The sequence below is a fragment of the Apteryx rowi genome, unplaced genomic scaffold, assembly GCF_003343035.1.
Source record: "Apteryx rowi isolate R43461 unplaced genomic scaffold, aptRow1 scaffold_26, whole genome shotgun sequence".
Lineage (NCBI taxonomy): Eukaryota > Metazoa > Chordata > Aves > Apterygiformes > Apterygidae > Apteryx > Apteryx rowi.
This window is the reverse complement of record NW_020448974.1, coordinates 3082533-3108053: the sequence shown is the minus strand read 5'-3', so window position 1 is coordinate 3108053 and position 25521 is coordinate 3082533. Positions and strand designations below refer to the sequence as shown.

The 25521-nt window shown below is 37.8% G+C and overlaps 1 protein-coding gene across 7 annotated transcripts in view; it reads right to left on the bottom strand.

Annotated features, from left to right (window-relative positions):
• The window catches only part of PECAM1 (platelet and endothelial cell adhesion molecule 1), a 48100-nt gene extending 24579 nt beyond the window's left edge, over positions 1-23521 (bottom strand). For 3 of the 7 annotated variants that reach the window (XR_003253792.1, XM_026067540.1, XM_026067541.1), the window contains exons 1-13: positions 23251-23517; positions 23083-23109; positions 19955-20248; positions 18673-18972; positions 18316-18585; positions 17673-17933; positions 16380-16661; positions 12095-12376; positions 11574-11681; positions 10649-10676; positions 10107-10177; positions 9352-9408; positions 6904-6972 (exon numbers count right to left, since the gene is read on the bottom strand). Coding sequence is in view for 6 of the 7 variants with exons in the window: in XM_026067540.1 (XP_025923325.1) it covers positions 6904-6972; positions 9352-9408; positions 10107-10177; positions 10649-10676; positions 11574-11681; positions 12095-12376; positions 16380-16661; positions 17673-17933; positions 18316-18585; positions 18673-18972; positions 19955-20248; positions 23083-23109; positions 23251-23284 (2083 nt within the window). In the remaining variant the exon portion in view is untranslated. Of the gene's footprint in view, positions 1-1734; positions 1792-6903; positions 6973-9351; positions 9409-10106; positions 10178-10648; positions 10677-11573; positions 11682-12094; positions 12377-16379; positions 16662-17672; positions 17934-18315; positions 18586-18672; positions 18973-19954; positions 20249-20346; positions 20637-21198; positions 21328-23082; positions 23110-23250 lie in introns of those variants that run through there. The other 4 variants (XM_026067536.1, XM_026067537.1, XM_026067539.1 and 1 more) reach the window with 4 other exon arrangements.
• Between the last annotated feature and the right edge of the window lie 2000 nt (positions 23522-25521).

Below are 25521 nucleotides of genomic sequence, written 5' to 3'. Positions count from 1 at the left end.
TGTATCAGTCAGGAAAAACAGATGTGATTAAAACAATAAACTGTTAACTATGTTTCCAAGAATAACTGAAACTGTAGAATGTTATGTATAAAAGAGCAGGTGGATTGCAAGATTAAGGGGTGTTTGCATATCATCTGGTTAGTTCAGCCCAGTCTTTCAATCATGTCTCATCTTACTACAGTTCCCGCCTTAAGTACAGTTTTATAAGTGCTTTGAATTATAGCTCCACTGTACCATCCTTGAGTTTACGCTAGAACTCACAAAACATCCTTCTAGTATATAAAACTCTTTCTGTTCCATCAAAAATAGGAATGATGAAAGGCATAATATTCAGCTTCACACCTCGGCAGAAAGAAAGTAAGGGGCTATGCAGTCGGTTTGTGCAGCTCATTACAGGTCCAATCCAAACTCACCAGAAAACTTTTCAGAACATTAGTTCATTAGTCTTTGGGCTAGGCCCTGAAGTGAGCTGCTTTTTCCCATGATGCTGCCAGGCTCTCCTACATGAAGTGCCTAAGCCTGCTCTTTGGTGTAAAGGTTGTTCTGCCTTCTCTGCAAGGCTGTGAAAAATGTGTACAAAGTACAGGTTTAGCAGCAAGCTAGGAGTCAGGATTCTGAAATTCTGTTCCCAGTGTTGTCACTGTCTAAATACATTGCCTGAAACGAATGACCTAATCTCTCTGTTTATTCAACTGTAAAATAGAGATAAAACTGCCTTATAATTCCTCACAAGGGAAAATTAAGTAATGTTTTGTAAAGCACCTCGAGATCCTCAGGAAAGACTCCTTAGAAACAGAATATTGTGTTGGAGGGGTTGAGAAATCCCACATTAAATAGGAAAATAGCAAATTAAAACATGAAGAATAAAAATTAAACATGGTACACAACAAAGCCACTTGATAAGATGGATGGGGAATGGGGAGAAAAGCTGACCAGTTTACAGCCCTAATATTTACAAATCTAGACTTCCTAATACAAAGAGAGGAAAGAGAATCCTTTGATCTAGTCTTTGACAAGCTATGAAGCAGCACTCTTAATCTACTGTCTCTGAACTCATTACTGCCAGAGCATTTATAGACAGTAATTTCCAGTAAGCTGCTCATGTCCACATACAAAAGTCTTTGCTAAATTCAGGAGTTGAGAGGGGTTAGTGTGGCTGGCACACACAATCTGAGACAATTTGTGATGGTGCTTAAAACAAATGCGTAACCCACTGCTAAAGTGATTATATTGCTTTAAAGTTTTTTAGTTTGTTGTTGGGAGCTTTTGGGGTATTTGCTAGGGTTATGTCCAAAAACAGTGTAATATTTTATAACACTGGCAAGCGTGCTCAACTAAGGGGGGGGGGGGAAGTGTTCTTCATTAGCTGTTAGAGATGGGTTTGAATCAGAAGATAGCACCCTAACATAATCCCCAACAGGGCATGTTCAGCTCCAGATTCAGATCCAGATGTAGAGCCAAACTACTGAGCAGACACAGTGTGAATGGGCTGATGAAATAGATGTTACAAATATTAACCTCACTGCATTGAGGATCATTGGTTTATGAAAAAACATGAAGGTGTTGTACAGTTTATTCACACCCGTGATTTCTTAGCTGCTATTCAGGATGTTCCTATGTGACTTGGATCTCTTTTTATGGCATTTATCTTCTAAACTAATCACTCACAAATCTATCTCTAATCTCTATACAAATGCTTCCTTTATGTGTTTAATTTTTTACTAGCTTACTTACCATTATTAGCTTTTCTGATTTCACTATAAACTGTTTCAGTCCCCTTCTGTACAGGAGCTGGAAAATGTATTGGCACAGAATCAATTTCTTTTCTTTTTTTTGTTTGCCTTACAAAAAGCTCCTTAAACAAACAGAACACATTGTTTTACTTTCAGAGGAAGCAGGTACCTAAGCAGCCTGCAGAGTCTGTATGAAAAAGCACCTACACCCCCTCCCCCAAACCCAGTCTTTATGGTTCTCATAGAGAGAGATGTCTTTCCCCCTGTATATGAAATGATGGGCAACATAGGCTTCCTTTCCTAAATTTGACTTTAACATTCTAATAAGCTTCTCAACCTAAATTGATGGTACTTTAGTTTTACAGAAACATCTTACACTGGAAAAGAATTTCTCTGCATGATTTAAAAGAGCTTCTTCTATTTGTTCGAAGGACTTAGGGATCCTAGGTCTGAGGATATCTGTAATTTTGAATACTAACTACACCTCCTTTTGGTAACTGATCTGATTAAATCTTATGGTCACAAAAATGATCTGATTTGCTGTTCTTTGTGAAATGTCTCTGAAGAGTATTCTCATTTCACACTGCACAGCTTCTATCTATGTGCTTTCCAGGAAGGGCTGCCTCTCACTTCCTCGCCATAGCAGACTCTTCTATTAGCGCACTTAGATCATGTGGACATAGCAGGAGGGAAGGCAAAGAAGGCTTGTGGAATGATAGAAAGTAAGGGAAAAAAGCAGACAGAGAAGATTTATGCCTCTAAGGACAGAGGTGGGACACATACACAATACTAATCTTAGCCATGCATTTTTCAGACACTTGGAGTTACAAATAAGCCCTTGTAAACCTCTACTCTTGTCTATGAGATGAAAACGAAAAAGCTCTTCCTTTTTTCTTGATATCTGTGAAATCCTCTCCACGTAGGTTTGATACCAACATCATAACTACAGGCACTTATCCCAGTAGGAAAGGGGCTGAGCCTTGGCCAAAAACCTGAAAAGCTCAAGAACTCAGTTTCTCTACGGCAGTATAAGCACAGCTGTGGCCAGTAGGATATTAGAACAGTTTCCTTGATTTCCTGAATGTTTCTAGACCAAAAATCCCTGGGTCACCAGAGTAAAGCAAACTGTTCCAGAACACTGTGCATTTTAAACTTGTTTCTTCAGTTGGTATAAAGGTCCATGAAGGCAGGGCCAAAGAGCTTGCTGTTCAAGGACCTCAAGCATTTTAGAAACATTCGTTAATTTCAGTGGTAATGAGTTGCTTAGAAAACCTCAGAATTCTGTCAATATCATCTCTACTTTCTGTATATCTTCATTAAAACAAGACATTAGATTTTTCTAGTTAAAGTTCAAAAAAAAATTAGAAGACAGTTGTTCTCTGTCTGCAGGAAACTGGAAAGAGAATTCAGATTTCTGGATACGGAGTCCTGTACTTTAGCTATGAAAACATTTAAAGAATTCAGACTATTGACTGTCAGTCAAACTAAGAATCAGGATTGTTACTGTTCTGCATTGCTCTGAAGAATCTCAGTGGCTCAGGCACCCCATTATAATTTCCCAAAGCTTATTTTTAATTTCATTTTTACTAATTCTGTTAAACATCTTTTAAATGTTGGGTGCTAAACACAACAGAATTCAGCTGCAACACTCCTATTAATTTCAATGACAACAGGAGTTGCACCTCACCGAGTGCCTAATAACACCTTTCAAACTTGCAGTTTTGGCATGAACATTCTTTGAAGAAAAAAAAAAATAGTCCGAAGATCTTGAAGTACATTTCATATGCTGTGCAGTATTGCTTAAATGATCAATCCAATTTCCAGTGAAGTCACATGTAATTTTTTCATAATTTTAATGAGAAGTAGCTCATTTTGTTAGTAGCGCATTTGTTTAGCAGATTACAGTCCTAAATCTACTGCTGTTGATTTTGTGGAAAGACTTGGTGGAAGGCATTTCCTTAGCTTGCTTTTTTTTTCATTAAATTCTGATATAATACCACTGTCCATGTTATTTTTTTTTTGTTAACGTTCCAAAAGTTGGCCCAGCACTGGAAAAACGTGCTAAGAGAAATGACTTGGATGATTTGACATTTTGTTCCCGCTGACTTTATAATGTTGCCACCCTGCAGATGACTAATCAACTATAAAAGTAAAAGAAGGAGCATGTTCTTACTCACCCATGATTAGCAGTTTCTCCCTTCTCATTTTAGGCATATTTCCTGATCTTTCTTTAGCACTGGCCTTTCTTTTTCCTCATATTAACAATAAAGGGTCTAAATCATTGTGCCATCCTTTTATACAATTACGCTTTAGAAAAGATAAGCGCTTTATTTTTGTTAGGAACAGAGTCTCCATAAGGATTCAATTTAATCATTCTCTAGAACCAGCAGCTCTTTAAATATCAAGGTAACAACTAACCATGATTACCCCAAGTAACAGCTGGGCTGTGTAGCCCCAGCTCTGCCTCGTATTTGTCTAGCCTCTTCACCCCTACTTCACAAAAGTAGGTATCAAATTATTTCCACATGGAGGTTTTAAAATAAAGCAGTGAAACTTCTCTAGCAAACTTACCACCATCACTAACACTGGAGTGAACCTTGGCTTTTGTTCTTCACACACATGCATAGTACAGATAAAAGTTCTTGATGCACCAGACTATTCATAATTATACTGTGTTAAAAAAAAAACTTCAGAAAAATGACCTGATAGTGCAGAGACGGCTCAAAAAACAGGGTAAAATCACTGTTTCCAAATGTAAAAACTTCTTTACTGTCAAAGCAAGATCTACATCCTTCTACAATTATGCAAGCTTGTTCTGAGATGGCATTTAGTTATTTCTGATTTCCAAAGATGACCCAAAGGTTCCTGTTATGGCTTAGATATTGCAGTATTTATTGTAGTATTCTTTCACAATACAGAAAATGTAATTCTCCTACTTCTGAGATGAACAGCAGTATTGCCACTGACAACAGTGGCAACAAGAACAAATGAATGGGTAGAGTAAATAATTTAAAACTGGTCCTGGGTGATCAAGGAAATCCTGAGTTCCTAAAATGGCAGAAGGAACAGACGCTACATGCAGCCTGCTGGATGAGACGTGCATGCCCAGAGAAGAGGCAAATGTGCCATGTTTTGTCATTCAGAAAATAGGTGGAATCAAAAAAGATGTGATGAGTTTTAAACATTGGGATCTGGAGCTAAGTAATAATCTGAAGGGTCTGTTCCCTAACAARTACTGGTCATAACACAAAAAGACAAGAAAGAATATTATGATTTGAAACGAAACTTGTGCAATAACATCAATGTGGTACAAGTATCAGTGGCAGTCCTACGGCTGAAATATTTTTGTAGATGTATATGATTATTGCAAGGGCATATAAAGAAACTTAGTTTTGCTTCTCTTCTCCTGAGAATAAATCTAATTTTATTCTCATTGCTACAGAAGGTGAAGAATTAAAAAAAAAATCTTGCAACTTGGCTTCATACAATTCCTTCCATTCAGGCAGCATCATCAAGATGCTCTGAAAGATTAGCACATTAATACTTGCAGTGCAGTTGCCATCTTCATAACCAAAGTTTGCATTTGCTAAGCAGTCACTTTTGTCCTGGGTTTACCACAAGAAATAGATGGGGGAGCCATAACATCTCAGTATATTTGAAGCACAGAACCAATTTATGTACTGAATGTCATATATGTCTGTAACATGAGTCAGCATTCAGTTACATTATCTATTTCCATTTACACATTATCTTTTAAATATTGTTTTGCTCATTTTAACCGGATTCAGCTATGATGGAAGTCTACATAGCATAGAAACTATCTTATTACTCAGTCCACTATACTGGAACAGCGTTATATCAGGAATGGGATGAAAAGACTATTTTTAGAGATGCTGATTTTGCATTTAATAGTGATCTCCATTCCATTTATCATATGCTCGCATATCTTTACCATTCTACACCTTTGTAATGCACAGTACACACGGAGAAACATTTAGAACAACAAGCAAATGTATTAGTCCTATTTTGAAAAACAGTACAACTTTGTTATCTAAGTGCAGATAGTGGATAGATAGCATGCTAAGAATACAGGAAAACCACTGTGATGAAAGACACCAGCTTATGAGAAAACAGAATAAGAACAGGAAGACTAGCTGTTCTAGAAGAGCTTTGCTGCCAACCTTGAAGAGCAAGCACGTTTGCCCAAATGTTTGTAGTACTAACTAAACAAGAATGCCTTTGGTCTCAAATGAGTGAGTGTCCCTTCCTACTAGGAAACAGCAAATTTGTCCATTTCTTCCTCAGTCTGCTTCTCATCCAGTTAGAACAGAGAAGCTAGGGCATAGCATAAATGTCTCTCATGGGTTTTATTCACTCTCAGCTATTCGAACCTTTTTTGCAAATTTCTGAATGATTTAACAGCTTTCAGCACAAGGGCATAATGATCATGGTTCTCCAGATGACAGAAAATGATTGAAATGTTCATTCTGGTGTTTAGAATAAATTTCAGTGAATGTTCCTCCTTCAAGGTTGCAGAGATACATACTTCAGATTCATGCTATGAGCTCTGGTTACTGTCACTGTAGCTGCTGTGACAGCAAGAGGCCAAAGTTATCTGGGCATCAATATTCTCATCATTTCTCTATTTAATGTGCCACAAAATCCAGGATGGTTTCCAGCCCTTTTCAGACTGAGAGACTAAACCTGCTCTTTTCTTTCTCCCTTCTCCATCACAAGTGGATCACAGCTTTGACCCTTCAGCCAGCTCCTTTATAAAGAGAGGAAATTCCTCTGCTTTCTGTTCTATCCTGTGGATATCCTCAAATGCCTCTCAATTAACGTGGATTCTACAAAATTAAGATCCGCAGCAGGCTGCCTTCTGCTCAGAGCCACAGCTCCAGCAGGCAGTCCTGCCTTGCACAGATCTCATGTGGAAAGACAGGGCAGGTGCACAAGAGGATCACAAGGGAAGAAGGGTTGCACTGAATAACAGCACGGTTGCCACAGCATCACATAGATTAAGGAGAGCTATTAGCATGAAACTGTGATGCACAAGCAACACAGCCTGCTCTTACTCCCACAGATGCCAGTGTCAGACTAGTGTCAGGGAACAGTAACGTGCCCAGAGATATTCCCAAAATATAATCATAGAGGCCAAACAGTTTATTACCTCTGTGAGGATCAAGCGTCGATACTTCAACTTCAGTGTACTCCACCTCAGCACTCTCAAGGTCAGGTCCTGCCCCAAAAATATCAAGAAGATATTTCTTTGTAGTACTGCATGTTTTGAGCTGTGGGCCTGATCCTGTTGCCACTGAAATTAATAGACAAGTCCTCACTGACTTTGACAGGTGCAGGATCAGGCCCTACTCATGGCAGATCTGAGTTACTCTGCTAAGAGGTGTGAGGCCTATCCATGCCTGAGGCTCATCCCTATCTGAGAGGCAGCAGACCAACTCAAGCCAGTTTTCTGAAACTGTGTGACCTGCAAATTGTGCCTAAACTCTTACTTTCTATTTAGCACCTTCAAAAGTGGCACAACACAAATGAAGCAGGGGATTATATGAGATTCTCGCATATTCCTACTCCAGCTCCTATCTTTTCTCTTCCTGCTCTCTCGTTTTTCTCTCCCTGAAATTACTTTCTCCTCTTTTTCACTAGCTGCTGTGGCAGGACACTTTCTGTTCTCTACTTTTCCCATATTTAAAGCCTTTCCCGAGTCTTCCACGGCCTCCCTCATCTCCTCTCATCCTCTCAAGTTCTGCTTTGCCAATAAGCAATTTCAGCACTTCTCTCTTGCATGGCTCTACAAGCTCTCCATAGAACATCTACAATGGCAACCCATCTTCCGCCTCAAAATGCTCCTCTGCCACAATGCCCATAAAAAGCCTGACAATGATTAGACAGCTGGTTTACTAAGACTACTAGCTGACCAGTACTGGCCAGCTGGATACAACAGATGCACTAAACTGTTGCCTTCTGTTCTGCCTTTTGCTTATGGTGGAGATTGATTTCTACTGGATTCCTGTAAAGACTGGAGGGACAACCACAGTAATCCAGCCTGGAGTCCTGCAGAACTGTCTGGGGACTTTTTTAAAACAGAAATTAGAGAAAGATCTAATGATTAGAACAGCAAAGTTTTGGAGCAGCCTTCCAATAGTACTGGTGAGAGACAAGAGAAAAACAAAAAACCCCCCAGTTTTTAAGAAGCCATATTAATTAAAAACAAACTTTAAAGGGCATGCTTCCTACAACAGCAATGATCCTGGAGAACCACTATAGCCTTATATTCCTATGTTTCTGGTGTGTGTGTGTGTCTCTCCCATTCTATTTTGACTTATTTAGACCGCAACGGGATAAACTCCATGCACCAAATGCAGGTTCCTTCCTCTTGCTCGCTAAAGTAAAAGCTGTTACTACACAAATGCAAAAACAGATACTGTTATTTTTAGAGGCACATGAATAATAGCCTTGGTTTTCACATCTGGCAGAAAACAATTTAGTTKGTTTTAATGAAGCTGCCCAATCCATAGCTGGTCAGGATTGACGTCATTTATTTCTGACACATATGCAGATTATTAGACCAGAGCCCATTTAATTTGAAACAAGTAGGATACAATGGAAAAAACAAGAGCCACTGAGCTACTGTTTATATAGTTTGTTTCCAAGCTTTCCTGTGAAATCAATTTAGCACAGCTCCTTTCTCTTAGTTTTGTGATACAGTGCTGCCCTGTACACTCAGAGTTGTAGCACAAATTATCAAATGGAGATTCCTGCCACCTATTTCCTACTATGTTACATACAGGTTTATGGAGGAATCTAGCTCTGTAATCAGGATTAATTTTGCATTAATCTGAACTTCTGTTACACCAGTGCATTCCCAGCTACCTTTTGACTCATAGTCAAAGAGACAACCAAGTCAACATGTATTCTAAGTCATCAGAAATTGCATCTAACCCATCAGAACACTTTCACATCAGTATAAAACAAAAGCATTTGGGACAAAGTGTGCTTTCAGATGGTAATACCCACATATGTAAATACTATTCTTTAACTAAATATCTTAAACACCAGTCTTTAAGAATACAACATACTAGACGATGCAATACTTTATGACACATTTTAATGATTATACATATTAGCCTATGTAGTGTCTCAAGGCATCTGGCAGGTCATTTTGTTCAGATTTTATAGAAGATTATTTTTAGGTTTAATGCTTAAACATTTCAAGATCTGCAGATATAAAGAAGGAAAGAGAAACAAAAGAAGCAGAAGTCTGTAGGTATCACAGTCTAGAAAATAACAAGCTCTGAATATATGCCATATAGAACTCAAAATTTTGAGTATAAGTTGTATTTTTATACCATCCTTCAGCAGATGGCCTCAAACCCAGCACAACTAATTGCACTTCATAATGCAGTTGGGAAAGGGGTCACATCGTTGTCATTTTGCATGTGAGGAAAAAGAACTAGACTCAGCAAAGGAAAGAGTTTTCTTCATTATCAGAGAGTAAGAAGAAAGGACTGGACTTTCAAATCTTGATTGCTATCATCAGAAAAATCACAACTTTCATTCATAAAATAATTTAAAATCTACTGTTTAAAAAGCATGCAATTACCTTTATTTTCATCTGTTGATTTCATGTGATTTTCACCATCTTCAATGTAACCTGATCCTAAAATATTCAAGCAAAAGTTGAGCTGATAGAACACTTATTTTAGCCAAATGAATGAGTTGCACCTTGCTCATTAAAACAAAGCTGCAACTCTTATTGTCRCAATGTTTACACATGAGAAATTCTGCCCTTAGATTCATGTCCAAGACAGTCATATAACACAGATGGGAAGAGTGTGACTTTTTCAAATGATCAGCTAAATAACAACAAGAGATAACATTATTCATATCAGGTGTTCTAAACACGCCCATCTATCTTGTAAAGTGTATTGAGATCCTGGAATAAAAAGGTGCTAACTAGTAGCAAGTTAATATACCTATACTGTAGCCAGAACACAGGACTAGAAGCCACTTCTCAAATTTTTTCTCTGAAATCATTTCCTTGTGGCTGCGCCAACACTCTCAAAAACAGCAAGTAATTTTCTTTTACCATGGTTTGTCCATCTGTAATATTGGTTACTAATTGCCTGGTAGAAGTGACTGGGCAGATTCATAAACTAATCTTTGTATAAGATGTGCTCATAAAAAGCTATGCAACAACAATATGACTGGAGATATGTGGGAGAATGTTATTGGCATTCCTGTGCATTCCCCCCAAAAATGGCCCCTATCCAAACCACAACCATGCAAGTCCAAAATTTTAAATAAATGTTTCTTAATCAAGCCAACTCATTAATAGTCTTCAGGAAAATATCCCACTGGAATAATAGTCTCCATCATTGTTCTGTCTTGTCAGTTTTTCACTTGTCAGGTTTGTAGCCAAGGCAGATCTGAAAAGCAAGCCAATAAAATTTGATGTAATTATCCAAAACAGGCGATAAAAACAACATGATGATAYGCAAAGTTCAGTCACTGTCTGTGCTGACTACCATACCTCCTTAACTATTGAAGTTAATGAAAATTTTGCCTCCATCTTTAAGAAAAGCACAAGCAAACTTTAAGGTCAAAAGTGGTCCCTCTAGCATTACTCTGCTTGAAGACTTCCAAGTTTTTAATTCCATATCTGAATGTATGCAGATGTAGGCCTGACATTCCTCTACTCCTCTTAGCTGATTTTTTTCTATTTTTAGAATATTTCCTCATCCTGTTGTTGTAAGTTTGCAGGTGGTGTATGAAGCACACAGCTACAACCATCTATTGTCTGCAGGTGTGTGCCATAATAAAATATATTCATATGGAGGAAGGCCTCTGGCCCTTTAAACAGAAATATTTCAGCATTATCGGAAAGCAAGACATCTTACCCAGACATCTCCATGGACGGTCTTTGAGCTTGACAAAGAAAAATAAGAGCTGTTATTAAAATACTGCATAAATAAAAGAATTTAAAAGAYGAAAATCAAAACAAAACAAAACAAAACGATTATCTACCCAAGTCAGAATACTTTCTGTTGGCTATCATAAAATTAATTACCTAGTATTCTATGTCCTGTTTATCACCCAGGTCCCTGAAATGTCTCTTTTGCAGGGAAGCTATGATCTCAAACCCCAAAATGCAGACAAATCAATTTAAGCAGTCTGGGATTCCCAGATACTTCAAATTTTCCCAAATATTTTGCAACATACTGCATATCTCAGGATGAACATTTAAAACAGATTTACTTATTTTCTGAAAGAACAAGATCAAAAGAGCACCTTAAGAAAAGAAGATAAATCCTTAAGTGAAATTGTATTTGAGTGCAGGGAGAAAAAGCAATCTTAAGTTTGCCTCATAAGAACTGGAGAAGTACCCCAATTATCCCTGAATTGGGACCCCAAATCAAATCAGCATAGCTCCATACTGGTTCAAAAACAAAACAAAACAAAACAAAAAAAAMCTCAGGTCCCATCTGCCTCTACACTGCAAGAAGCTGGATTCCAGACCTGGGTTTGCATCCAAACAGTGGAATTCTGGCCTATCTCCAATAACTTTTTCTTCCAATAGTGCCTTTCCAGCACCGTTGGCTAAATGTCCCCATTCTGCTCAGGGTACCTGGAAAGCTTCAGCATACTTGCAGCTTAACCTGGGCCACCTCACACATTTTTAAGTAGATTCTGCTGCTTTCTAAAACTGTATTTAAAAACATCTCCTGAAGTTTCATCCTCACAGGCCTTTGCTCCTGAAGCAAATGCAAGGCTTTAGCTATAATGCATTCATCACCAAAGAAATAGAAGAGAATCATTTATTACCTGTTTTCTTCTTAAACAAAAACCACCATAAAGTGAGAGCTATTGCTCCTGCAATAGGTATTAGGACAAATGCAGCAATGACTCCTTTCTGCCAAGCCGCTAAGACGACTGGAAATAAGAAAGACATGTTTATAAGTATGTACAGTGGCAGGCTATCATTATCAACTTCTGCAGTTCCTGAGCTTTCACTTTACTACAAATAGGTCTTCTTAAGTGCTGGGGGAGAACTTTAATGAGACTCACATGCAAAGTTCACTAGTGAGCCTTTCCCTTGTGACAGACAACTTCTCAGTACAACAAATGGTTGCTTTTAGCTTCTGCAGTCTGCTGCTTTGGCTTTTCAGCATCCCTTAAACTGTTCTGTGTAGGTAAGACATCTCTGCTTATAAATAGTTCTGTTTAACTTCTGACAATGGTGAAAGAAAAACATGCGAGAGAGGTATACTCAGTAATATCTCAAATAACATGACCCTCACCTGCCATGATGACAGTGTATGAAGCTTATCATAAAAGTAACTTACCACTGATGGTTATTGGATGGCTCTTCACATCCACATTAGCTCGATTAGAAGCAATGCAGTAATATGTTCCCGTGTCCTGTCTGCTCATTGCTTCCTTGCGCCACAAGATTCTGTCTGCATTCTCACTTTTTTCAAATAAAAGGACTTCATGATCAGTTTTTTTAAAAATCTTGAAGTGGATTGGCCACGATCCTTCTTTCACGGAACAGAGAAAAGCAGTGTCACTGCCATCTTCCACTTCCCCGTAAGGATTACTGCCCAAGCTGGCATTCCTGATTGGTACTACAGAAGAGACAAAGAAAACAAATATCGGCACTATGAAAAATGACTTTGATAATAAAATACTGTACTGTAGAAATACTTGCTTTAACATGAGTTTTCCTTAGCTCAACAGAGACTGAATGCATAGTGTTCATGTTTTTGAACAGTCTCTGCCAGACAGCATTATCCAGTAAATATTTTTATGCACCCAGAATTACACAGGCACCATAGAGAAACTAAGCAAACACAAAAGTAAACTTATATCCATTCCCACAGAAGTCAATCAGTATCTTTTCTTAAACTTCTGTGGATCCCCATCAGGCCCCAACCTAGAAACAATCTAAATTATCTTCAGAAATAATACACCCAATAGTTCAGTAGTGCAAATAATTATAGTTCAATTTATATAGCTATGCTTACATAGTTATGTAGAGTTGTGCTATTTTATACTAACTGTATTATATCTGTTTTGTAACATTTAGTATACAGTAGTGAACATCAACAGATATTGGATCAAATTCTTCAAAGGCATAAGCAAGCCACAAATTTGAAGGGGTTACAGGTTATAGCAAACAAAATGAGAGAAGTTAGTTTGCATTTTAACAAGCTGTAAGAATATGAGTAGCCAAAATACAGTTTTTAGGTTTTCTGTTCTACAAATTAAGTATATTAGTATATACATAGCTAGATCAGGAGAAGATGTGTATCAGCATTTATAATTACATAAGGAAGAAAAAATGTATATATAGTTAAGACTTTTTATGATGCAAGACATAGAATGTTAGTAGCTTCCCTAAATGCTTGGGATATGAAGGAAATGTTTTGCCAAAATCACTAAATAAAATTTCTCTGCAAAGTTTACAAATGTGAATGAGGCAAGGTCACAAATAACACAAGGCAGATGTAAAAGAGAAATCATTAAGGCAACACTGGTATAGAAGCAGAAAGAGGAAGACAAAGCTGACATAAAAAATGATACTCACGAAAACTGTATTTGTATTAGATAGGAAGCAGGAAGCAAAGATTTAGACGTAAGATGTGTGTTACTAGGACTGATCCCATGACCATGACAGGATTTATCCATCAGACAGGTCTTTTTTCAGATCCTGTCCCCAGAAAGGGACAGAATACAAAGAATTCACAGCAACCACCTCAGGAGAGAGTGACTCTGTAGAAGGTTGGCTCACCAGGCCCCAAACCATGACTTTCTATTCAGAACTTCCAAACAGTGTCACCCTATATCCTGAACCACCAGCTCTAACAGCTGGGATACACACATTTGCTGGGACCGTTGGGATGTAAGCCACTAGAGAAACATCCATTTGTTAATAGATGAAGATTATGCTTTGTATTGATTTCTTTGTTACTCGTTATTTCAAGTCACCTTGACTTTAAATCTTAATGAATAAATCTCTTCATACTTTCATCATTCATCTTCTCTCTAGTGTCAGCAAAGCACATTCTGGTGGAACTGATGCAATTAAGACACTCTCCAACCTCTAGAGACTAGCAAATGCAAATGCTTCAATTCAAGACCTGTTTAGGGGCTCAGAGAGTGGAGAGCACATCCTTCAAACATGCAATAGTCCAGCTGACACAGAAGAAAAACAACAATTCAGGATGTATCTGCTCTAGTCACATACAGCTCAACGTCAAAACTTACACTTCTTCAGTGAACTCAGAGAGAAACCAACCTGTTAAACACAAGCTCATCTTTTTTAAACCAACACAGTTTGGATTCAGGCTGGAACACAAAACTGAAAACACTCTGGTAGCAAAAGATTCGCTCTTCAATAGGGAAAGAATAGATTTCTGCTCTGGTCCTGGATTACTTGACAGTAATCAAGTTCAGTAAACCTAAAATACGGCTGATACATTCAAGAAAAGTAGCAAGGATCCAAGTAAATGGGTTAAAATGTCTCTACAAGTGGATCCTCCATCACGAGTTCCCTTGCTTACCAAGTTCCAAAGAAATCAGTTCCTGCTCCAGTCTTTTCCAGTAGCTGTACACAGTTACTATCTGGTTGAATGACATGGACATAGGTGCCAGCAACATGCACCGGATACACAGCTCTACTCATCTTTCACCACATATTGCCACACCACTACTTTAATCGTCAAATGTTTGGACAACATCAGCATATCATAAATATGTGATGAAGAACTACCAGCTCTGAACTCAAGCAAGGTAGAGGTGACATTACTGAGTAGAAAAACATTTTGAAGAGGTTACAGATAAAACATTATTTCCTTTAATAAAAGGTCAATACCTACAATTAGTCAGCTCCTTCTGTAGACGGAACAGCAGCCACAAGCAATGTTTTCTTTATTTCCAGTTGGGTAGGAGGCAATTATTTCTACTTACATCATTCATTATTCAAGATGAACCACAAGACTATATGCTTTGACATGAAGCCTGCCACTGTTAAGAACCTTCATCTAGTATAGATGGCTACAGTACACTTCCTCAAACACTCTATCTACAATTATTTCCCATAGCTTTTCAAATTAAATTCAAGGTCCAGTCCGTATCTTGGGTACAGCATAACCAAGAAGCTTCTTTCAGCCCCACAGCAAAGCCTGTTGTTGACAAATAAGCTCTTTGGGCCCACCAGGAAATGACTCTCAGGGGGGTAGAACATATCTAAATCAGTGACAGAATTTTCTTGAGCCAACCCTTTCAACCAGTAGGATCTAAACCAGGAACTATCACTCCAAACCTCAATACCATCTGCTCTCTTTGCCATCAAAAAAAATCTACACAAACACGGCATACTGGTTAAAATTCTGTCAAAACAAGACATTCTCTTACACGTGCAACAATAGGGAAAACCACATGCACATGTCTTAACAGTTATCAGTTCTGACACCAGTCTCGTGGCCTGCTATGGAATTGTTATTTGCTTCAGTTTCTTTTCATATCTGCTAATAGCACACTTGCAAATCACTACACTTTCACTTACATTCTTCTTCTTGGAGCACTAATAAGATTTTCAGCATGCAGCAGGCTCCATGCTTTCTTCTGTGAACTTCCAGTTCATCTTCCTTTAAAAGCTTCAGCTACCAAGCTCCCTCACAGACAGAGGAATTCTGCCCTTTCTAATGTAGCCCCTATCTTTTCCTGCAGCATCTCCCACAGGTTTCCTCATGTCCTAAACTGAAATTTCCCCACCTTTTGTTAAAGTTGCTTGTGGTTATTTAGGGATTCAGATGTTTTTTTTCTAACTTCACATTTTTCTTTCCCTTAGTCTAGAGACCCTACTGCCCTCTCCAGCTGTGCAATTCTGCCCTCTCACTCTTAAGGGTTATTAGCCAATGAAGTCACTGTACTTAAAGCTGAGCATAAGGGTAACCTCATACATATTTGTAGGATCTGAGTCTATGCTCATATACAGTAACTCCTAGTATGAGCCACAATAAGACTGACTTTCAGAGCTCCTTAGCAACTGCAGCTTCTGGTTTGAAAATGCTCAGTGCCAAACTAATAACAGAGGTATTTAGAGGGATTACTAAAATATAAAAAATGCAGATTTAAATGTTTTACCAAGAATTTAGCTAACATGCTGATTTTAGCAAGTAATATCACAGAAATAGCTCCAGTATCAGTATGCATACATTTAATCTAGCCCTTCAAAAATCAAACATGAAAAATCTGGGTCTGGTCCTGGTCTGGAATGCTTCATCATTAATTTAACTAACAGCTAGTATCTTTCAGATTTTCAAATATTCAAGATCAAATTATTCATATTTTCCCAAAAAGAGTTCTTCTAGAATAATAGTTCAAGCCAAATCTCTTACATTAAAATAACTTCAGTTGTAGTTAACTTGATCCAGATTATTAACAGAATTTTTACTTCAGTGACAAATAGTGAGCAATACAGAGTCCAACTATTTTTAATTCACCTGAAAAAAAGTTTTATACACATTTCATTATCCATCTTGCTTAGTCCATCATTTGATGCTACAAACACTTTCAAAAATCAAAATCTAACATTAGACAAGAAGAAGGATTAAATAGACTTACCTATCACTGTGATGTTTAGAATATTGCTAGTTTTCATACCACTGGAGTGATCATTTCTAGCGTCACATTTGTATCCTCCTTTGTCATTTCGTCTAATATTTTCATCCAGGAACACTGCATATGTGTCATTAACTACTGTTTTCTTAATTTCATTTCCTTTGTAGAATTTGAATGTTATTGGCGGTGTTCCCATCACAGAACGACAGATTAACTGTAGAGGCTTCCCTAACACTACCTCCGGTAAACCACTGACAACAGAAAGAGTTGGCTTGGAGACTGGAGCTAAAATGGGAAGAAAAGAAAAAACATTGCCAATTCTGTTGCATAAGGCCAAAATATACAATTGTTTTAATATATCATATAAACATACAATATTTAGCTAGTTTCCGCAGACCGCCTATATGGGGAGCTGTTGCTTATTGATAGAATAGAAGCAGAGGGATGACTTGAACAAAGCAAAAACACTTATATAAAACATGTGAGTTGGACTAAAAGATCATATGAGGAGAGTGTAAAGGAAAACAAAAAAAAAAGATCAATGACCCAGCTGTGGATCATCCAAACTTCAGAGCTACCTTTGACCCAAGCGGTAAGTCTGTACAGCAAAAAAACATGCAAGTAGCATTACTTACAATACCTGAAATGGATCATGCAGAGCCTAACCAGGGATCTCTGTGTCTGCAGCACAGTCAATCACAACTCAGTTAATCTCCCTTTACCGACTTGAGAACTGACTTTGTATGCCCCACGAGGGGGAAGGAAATCGGGGTGTTGATAATTAGTGTGCTGGTCAGGGGGGTGGGGGAAGGGAGTTGTATAGACAGCAAAGACCTTGGCTTTCCTGGGGTAGAGCCATCCAGATGAGCTCTGGCTCTCATGGCTTTCTGTCTGGGTGTTCAGGGGGATGCAGACACTGACATAGTTTCAGATCAAACTGATGAGTAAGAGGTTTGCAGAACATTACCATCTCCTGGAAATGGTAATGACACGAGAGTTATTTGGCTCCTAACAGAACGGAGGGGACAAGATAGAAGAAGGGAAGACATAATAACTTCCCCCTTTTCCCCGGGCCAGCCCTGGAAAAGTCTGACCTGATTAGATCACGACAGATCAAATCTTCTACAGCTAAAGATTACAAGCACATTTCACAGAAAATAAGATTGCAAATACTAATAAACAGCTTGTTAGTTTAGGGACTGAGGACTGATTCTGCAAACAGATGAACTTAATTTATATGCTTATGGTTTCCACTTTTTTCCCAACATTGGGCTCTAAACCTCTATATCAACTCACCATAAACATTTATCCTCACAGGTTTGCTCTCCTTGACTATTCCTTTTACTTCAGCTTTACAGATATAAGATCCAGTGTCATTCACATGAACTCTCATTGTTAAGTTCCTAGAATTTTTAAACCAGATGTCTCCATTTGAATTTTTCCTTAATATAGAGAAGTTAGCTTTACGAAAACCACTAATGCTGCAACTCAAGGTTAGTTCCTTATTTTCATCCAGCTTAATTGCAGAAGCAGTCAATACTGGTTTGGGGAATAACTCTGCAAAATAGAAAGAGAACAAATTCACTCAAATTGAGCATAAAAGAATACAACTACCTATCCCAAAGTATGCAGAATGAAGGACACAGTGAAAGTTTACAATCAGGACAAAACCAAACATCCTATTTTAACACAGTTATATTTTCAGGGAAAACAGAAACTTTGCAATTTTTTGAAAGCCACTTCTCATGCATGTTTTTTGAAAACATTATTTTAATTGTGAATTATCAATGGCAGGCAAAAATCAGAAACCCAAATGTAAATGTTCTTTAACTAGGGAAAATTTACTCAGGTCTGGATGTAAACTTTGCAAATCTACCAAATCTTACCAAATCTAAATACTACTTCACTGAGTAAAATCTAAAATGAACAGAGGCATTACCTGCCACAACAACATTCAGCTTGGTGGTTTTAGATGCTCTCCCTTGCTCCACCTTACACAGGTATTCACCACTATCCTCTAGAGTAGCTACTGCAGAGTATTTCAAAAGCTTCTCATCTCGTACACTGTTCAGTATTGTTCTGTTTTTCTGGAGTATGATTTCAATGTCACGCATTCGGGCTACCACTGTTGAGCATTCAAGCTGTATTCTGTCTCCTTCAGTAATATTACTTGAGGGCTTGGCCTTCAGAGTAGGCTTTATAAATGGTTCTGCAAGAGAATACATATAAAATCATGATCCAACCTTTTTAATTTTGGCAAGCAAAGAAATGTAAACATAACAGCTAAGCAACTTACCCTTGACTGTAACAAGTGTTCTGTTACTGGGTTCTGAGGTTTCAAGTTCAAGGTTTACAAGTCTCCTAACCAAGCAATCAAAATGTAAAATATTATCCTCCTCTTCAACAGAAAATTCCACAGTGGAAAAATTTCTATGTGATTCAGATACATGTTTTTCATTAGGTTTTGAATTCATCTTTATCTTCCGGAAAACGAAATACAAAGGAGATGCTTCCTCTGGCAGTTCACAACGTAATTTCACAACTTCACCCTCTAAAACTTCTTTTTTCTCAGCAGTCAGTATTGGCTTGGTCAACCCTTAGAATAGAAAACAAAGGAGGAAATAGATCATTACACAATCATGAAAGAGACACTATTCTCTGATGATTATTTAGTGATTTATACTAAAGAACAGATCCAAATAATTTGCAAGAACGGGGGTTTGGGGATTTTTTTTTTTTTTTTAAGGCTGCACTGTGAGCTTTTATAAACAGTTTCTTTTATGTGTGGGTGCATGCCAGGGCACTTTCAGAAGAACAAAACATCCCTCAGGACAGTAACACAATCTTGATGTAATTTGTGAAGCACGAAACTCACTCTTTTAAACATTAAGATCACTTCTTCCTCAGTGTTTCCTGTTGCCACCCAGAAATGAGCAAGGGAAGAAACTAAATACCATGCCAATTATTGTAACTACAGGTGAAGTCCTCTGAAGGAAAATTACAGGCCCTGTACAACTGTGCAGCTATTTAACCATGAACCAACACTTTTCAAGTTGCTTTTCCTCTCGCAGTTAAGAATATGTGTGGCTGCCAAGACTATAGATAGAGGTGGCTCCATCTTCATAAAAGATGAAAGAGCAAGACTGATATGACACAGCCCACAAAAGCAGTCCACAGTTGGTATGGGCTTTGGCAGTGTCTCTCACGGTGAGAATCTCTGTATGCTATTTCCAGCTCTTCCAGTAAACTAGTCCCCCTTCCACCAGATTTATGATACATAGGCCCAAGCTTTCATGAATAACACATTCTCYGGCCTAGGAGACAGAGCACTGTATGGTGGCTCAGGAGATATGGATTCCATTCCTGACTGTCACTGATCTGCCAGGAACTCTGGGAGAGTGATTTCACTTCTGTGCCTTAAAATGAGGATTTAGTAATAAACTCTTCTAAAGTACTATGATGTCTATGGAAAAAAAACACTAGGTAAGATATCCACCTTAGCACTCGTTGTTAGTTCCCCTGGGAGGTTGTTCTTTTTTTGTATCTTAGAAAACAGCCTTGTTTGAAGGAATACTCACCTGTTACCCAAACGTGCAAAGACTTACTAGATTTTGTCTTCCCACCTGCTTCCACAGCACACTCATAAAGTCCTGTATCTGAAGATCTAGCTACAGGTATTCCATATCGTGCCTCTCCTTTATCTGATGTGATCATGAACACAAGCTTGCCATCCTTAAAAATTGTAAAATTATGGCTCAGCTGGAAATCATTTTTTTTGCTAATATCGGCATGGCAGATGATTGACATAGGAGCTCCATTCTTCACTTTGACAGATGGCTGAACCTTGATTTCAACCATGTTGAAAGTAAAAACTTGATGGAGAAAATAAAAAAGTTACATTTATTTTCAATTAATCCAACAAAATATTGTTATCTCAAGCATTTCAATCACTAAAAACAATTCATTGTACCCTAGCAGGTTGTCTTCTTTTTGTGCTACTGTTCAGATCTCACAGATGTTGACGGTAGTAGCAGCTCTACCTTCCACCACACAGGTATACCAGAGGCAACTGATGGTTATCACAGCACGCACTGTACATCTCCTCTGCCTTTGCCTTGGGGGCTTGACAGAATCATTGAGTGGGCCACCAGTTTGATCACTAGGCGACCAATGCTGCAAGCTGTGGGACTGCAGCACTCCCTGGATTCAGTAGCTCTGGTCCTTTCACTGGCCCCACTGAGTGAATTCCCCTTGCTTGTTCTAAGCGGAAAAAAAGATCCACCTACAAAGATATGCTTGAAAGATCAAGAATTACATCTAAGAACAGTTCAGACTAAGGGTGCACCTAGCCCAATATTCTGTCTCTTAACAGTGGCCATAAGTGGATGCCCAGACACAGTAAAAACAAGGCAAGCATATGTAATACCTTCCTTCTAACACTCATTCTCCAAGCCTCCAACTGTTTTCAGCTCAGATGTTTTCCTAAATCAATTGTTTTATCTATTTAGTAATGTCCAATAGGGCTGTCTTCCATATACTTATCCAGTCCTGCCTTGTATATATGTATTCTTGCATCCACCATATCAACTGGAAAGGAGTTCTGCAAGTAAGTCTACCACACATCATATTATTTAATACTAGTTTTGATTTCTTTAGCTAGTTGCTCTTTAAGTTCTCTTTCCTCTTTTTAGCCTCCTTGACAATATATTTACATTTACTCTCCAGATTTTGCAGTCCTTCCTGTCTTCTTCAATTGGACATAACTTCAGAAATAGGACTTCCTATTTCTAAAAACCTCCTTCACTTTGCTCTTTAGCCATACCTGCTACATTTTTCCATCTCTCAAGTCTTTCCTAACAGGTGTCATGCACTGGTACCCTGCTTCCACAGTATGGTACTGCTCAGTTGTTTCTGTATCTTTGAAGTTTTATTTTTAGCATAACAGTTCTGTGCATACTGTCGCAGATGCTAAAATGTAGATAGATTCAAGGGGAATGTAGATAAGTATAATAGAATAATAAAAGATAGTATAATAGAATTCTACTGAGAGTTATTAAACATACAGAAACACATCAAGTTAAGAAAGTGCACACACCTGAAGCCTATGCCAATTAAAACTAGTTTTAATGTGTCTCAGTCATTCCTTTTGGTACTCACAGCAGCCCTCTTCTATCCTGGACAGAAATTTTTTTGAAAAATTAAGATCTAGATGCTCATGGCCAAATCCACTAAATTCCTGGAAGACACAGAGGATGCTTAAATTGGTTTGCAGCTGACTGCTTGGTTTTCCTTATTTCTCATAGTTTCTTATTTCCAACTCTTATTGCCAGGAGATATGAGAGGTGGACAAAACTTTAGATTTATACTTATCTGAATAAACTGCAAACCTATGGAGCTCTATTTAACCCCAAGGCAATTAGCAGAAGTTTCTGGAGTTATCCCAGTATTTCTTATCTCAGATAGGGTTACAGTTACTTCATTCAGCAAATTCCATTTTAAACACATAACACACAAGCTTGGGAGAATTTTAAATCTCTAGTTTAGGACAACTGGAGCATGATGGAAGATACTTGGTTTCCAGTTCTGCAAACAAATACATATGTGCCTAACTTTACTGCGTGGGCAGACACACTAAATCCTTACTGATCATACACAAAAGCAAAGCCTTCATTTAATTTAAATGAGAACATAAACTGAACATATATAAAATCTCCTAGAATTTAGACTTGTTAGTCCTGGAAAATATCCACTGAATACAATATTCCTATTAAAAAAAAAAGCTAAGTACTTTAAGAAATAAAGCTTCTGTATAAACACAAGAATGATAAATATTTTATAGCATAGAATTTTAAAATTATTACAATGTTGTTATAGTTTTTTAATTCACAGTTAGATGAACAAGTATAGAGAAACATTTACGAGTTCATTCATTTTCCCTTCCCCTAAAACTTACAGCTTTTGGGTCTGCCTATCTTGCTCAGGATTTGTATTACAAATTTGCTACTCGATTAGGAAAATTTTCCTGCATTTAGAGAAGTCCCTTGCCATGTCCACTTAGCAGCTAATTATAAACCAACCTTGCCCAAGAGAACTTTGGGCATACAATAAATACAAAAATTGTATTTTTCGCATGTGAATACACTACCCGGCAAAAAGAACCAACCATTTCCCTGAAGTGATGGAAAAAAGGAAGAATGTAGCATGTATGTGCTGCGGGCCAGCAAGAAGATAACATAAAAATTAAATGCTTTACACTCAGGACACAAGTTCTGTACTCTGCTCAGACATGCTCTTGGGAAATTCTGCAAAATAAAAAGCAAATACTCCAGAGTGCCCATAACTTATATTCTATAATTTTATACTACCTCGGTGCTTGGGGGAGGGGGGGAAGAGAAAGAGTTTTGTTTCAAGACAAAAACAAAATGCTAATAACTAAATTTCTTCCCCTTCTAGCTCTTCTTTTGTATGCCTTAGTCAAACAGAGTGCTCTAGGATTTCATCAAAATATTTATTAAAATACGGGCAGCACATTTCTCATCTAAATACTGCACGAAAAAACACCACCAAGTAATATCCTTTTTTAAGCGGCCAAATTTTGCTCCGAGTTATAGTACAGCAAATCCATCTAAACTCCATTATGGATGTACACTAACAACTGAGGAATTAAATTACTTCTTTCAAAATTCCAGGCGAAGTCATAACTTACCTCTCTCCTGAGCGTAAAGTTCTGAACCTGGAAAAAAAATGAAGAGAAATGTCATTTTCAAAGCTTGCAGATTGAGGGACAGTAATGGGAAGCACTACAGAACCCCAACAAAAATCAAACAAACCAAAAATGCGTGTACACACCCAGATACTTAGTTATCAAACTTACAGTGCAAGAAAATCACCAGAAGAGCAAGATACATCTCGTTCCTGAAGAACAGACACTTAATTCCAAAATAAAACAATATTCATCATCAGATGTGACTTGCCTCAAGATCCAAAAAACAGGTAAAAAGTTTTTTTATTTGTTTGCTTTATGGAAACAGATAAAGTTTTGCCATTAAAAGTGGTAAATTTTTTCAGATACTCAGCAGAAACTGTCTGGTTCAAGTAATCGTTCCCATTACTGGAAACTGGAAATGGCAAACAATGAAAACCTATCTGCTGCTCACAGACAGATTACTGTTCAGGAAGTGACTGGACTTTTCCTGAGGGCGCCACCAAATGCATTCGCTTTGTTTAATTTCTTAAGGTGTATTAGAAAAAAAACAAGAAGTTCCAGTGACATTTATCCTGCAGTTCCTGATAATATGGGTATTTTTAAGTCATGATCAACTATTTAAGAACAAGAATTACATTTACTATTTGACCTCAACAGAGCCTTGAACAAGTATTTCTCTTCATTCTGATGTGGAGAACTCTTTCAGAGAATACATACACTTAATTATTCATTTTTCCCCATTACCTCCATTTCTAGGTCTCTCATCCCAGCAGAGAACAGCTTTACTGTAGAGCACACAATACATTCTAACTATCTCAGAAAGTATAGTTACTATAGGGTTAGACTAGGGTTTTGACAGATGGGCCTCACATATCAGCCTGATATATCAAAAGCCCAAAAGTGCACAATTATTTATTCTGTGAAGTTAGAACACTGCAAGTTATATACAATGCGAAAACTTAAACACCAAAAGAAAAAAAATAGTTGGAGTTYCATTTCCCATCAGAGGGCTGAAGCAGCACTGGCACAAACTGAAATGGAGAATACTCTGGAGCAAGAGCTAAACCTTCCAGAGGCTTGAAAGTGTTTGAATTCAGGCATCCCTGAGGGATCTGCAGACCTCTTCTGTGTCAGAAATTTTTTGCAATGGTATAAGTAGCTTGATAATAAGAGAGCCAATGTGAAATCAGTGGAGATTCATTTTACATCCAAAACACAGAACTTAAGTAAATGTGAACTGAAGAGAAAAAAATGCAAAATATTCTGACTTCAGCATTTTGCCCTCCATGTCCATTAATGTAAATATCTGCCTGAGGTGCAGAGAGGAAATGATGTGAACTTCAGAACAGAACACTTGAATTACTCATTTTTTACAAAATKGAAGTTTTTTTTTTCTAACTGTGGAGGAAAGCCTAAAGAAAGTGTGTGCCAAGTGAATCAGTAGCCATCAGCTTTGACTCAGGTAGACTTGTGCTGGAGAACACTCTAATCAGGAAGACAATCAAAATGCAGTAATTATCCAAAATCTCATCACCATGGCCAGCTTCTTGATTTTCAAATAGGGCAGGGGTGGGAGAGCTGAGCATTTTTTGTGCAAGTGTGCTTTTAATCTTAAATAATCTGGCATTTACATAAGTGGCAGACATAAGCACCAATTTTAGACCACAGAARTTTCAGGCCAAGTGTGTGTAAATAAAAGGAGCTGGATGGGTAACATTGTTTCATATAATCAGGGAAGCCCAGGGAAAAACTACTTCAGTCAAAAAATATACTACTATCCTGCCCAAAAATTAGGGGAAAAAAGTCAGCAATGTTCTGATTCCTCATGGAAAACAAAGTCCAATATACATACTGCAGATCAAGCAGAAGTTTCAGAGTAAGGATTTTAAGTTCTGATCTGCTGTTACGATTACTATTGTACAGGTCAAAGAAAATGCTGCAGAATTGATTTGAGAGTTTTTGAAAATAATTGAGATTTCAATATTTAGCAGATTCAGATCTGCCCCCAAACTACTTCTCTTGGCATTGGTCTACAAGAGACATTCTTTTAACTTTGCAGATTTCTCCTCCTTGCTTTTACAGGTGCAACTATGAGTGATAACAATGGTGGGAGCACTAGCAGGGAACAGCTGCAGACATCCCACCACCATGTTAGGAGACTTTCCTCATGGAGGTTTGTATGGAACAACAGTGGAAATAAAACAGCTGTTGGCAGCCAGGTGCCCTGGTATATAACCCACAGTGACAGTGAGGAGAAATTTTCTGAAAGAATTTCTACAGCAAACAGGGTTACAAGTTTATGCTTTGGTTTCCTCAGAAAAATAGCATCTCACTTTTTTTTTTTTTTTTAATGTGTGAATACTTACCTTTCATTGTTTTAGACTGTGTATTTAACAATAAAGTACTTGGTGAAAGTCAGTAATTAAAATAAAATTGAAA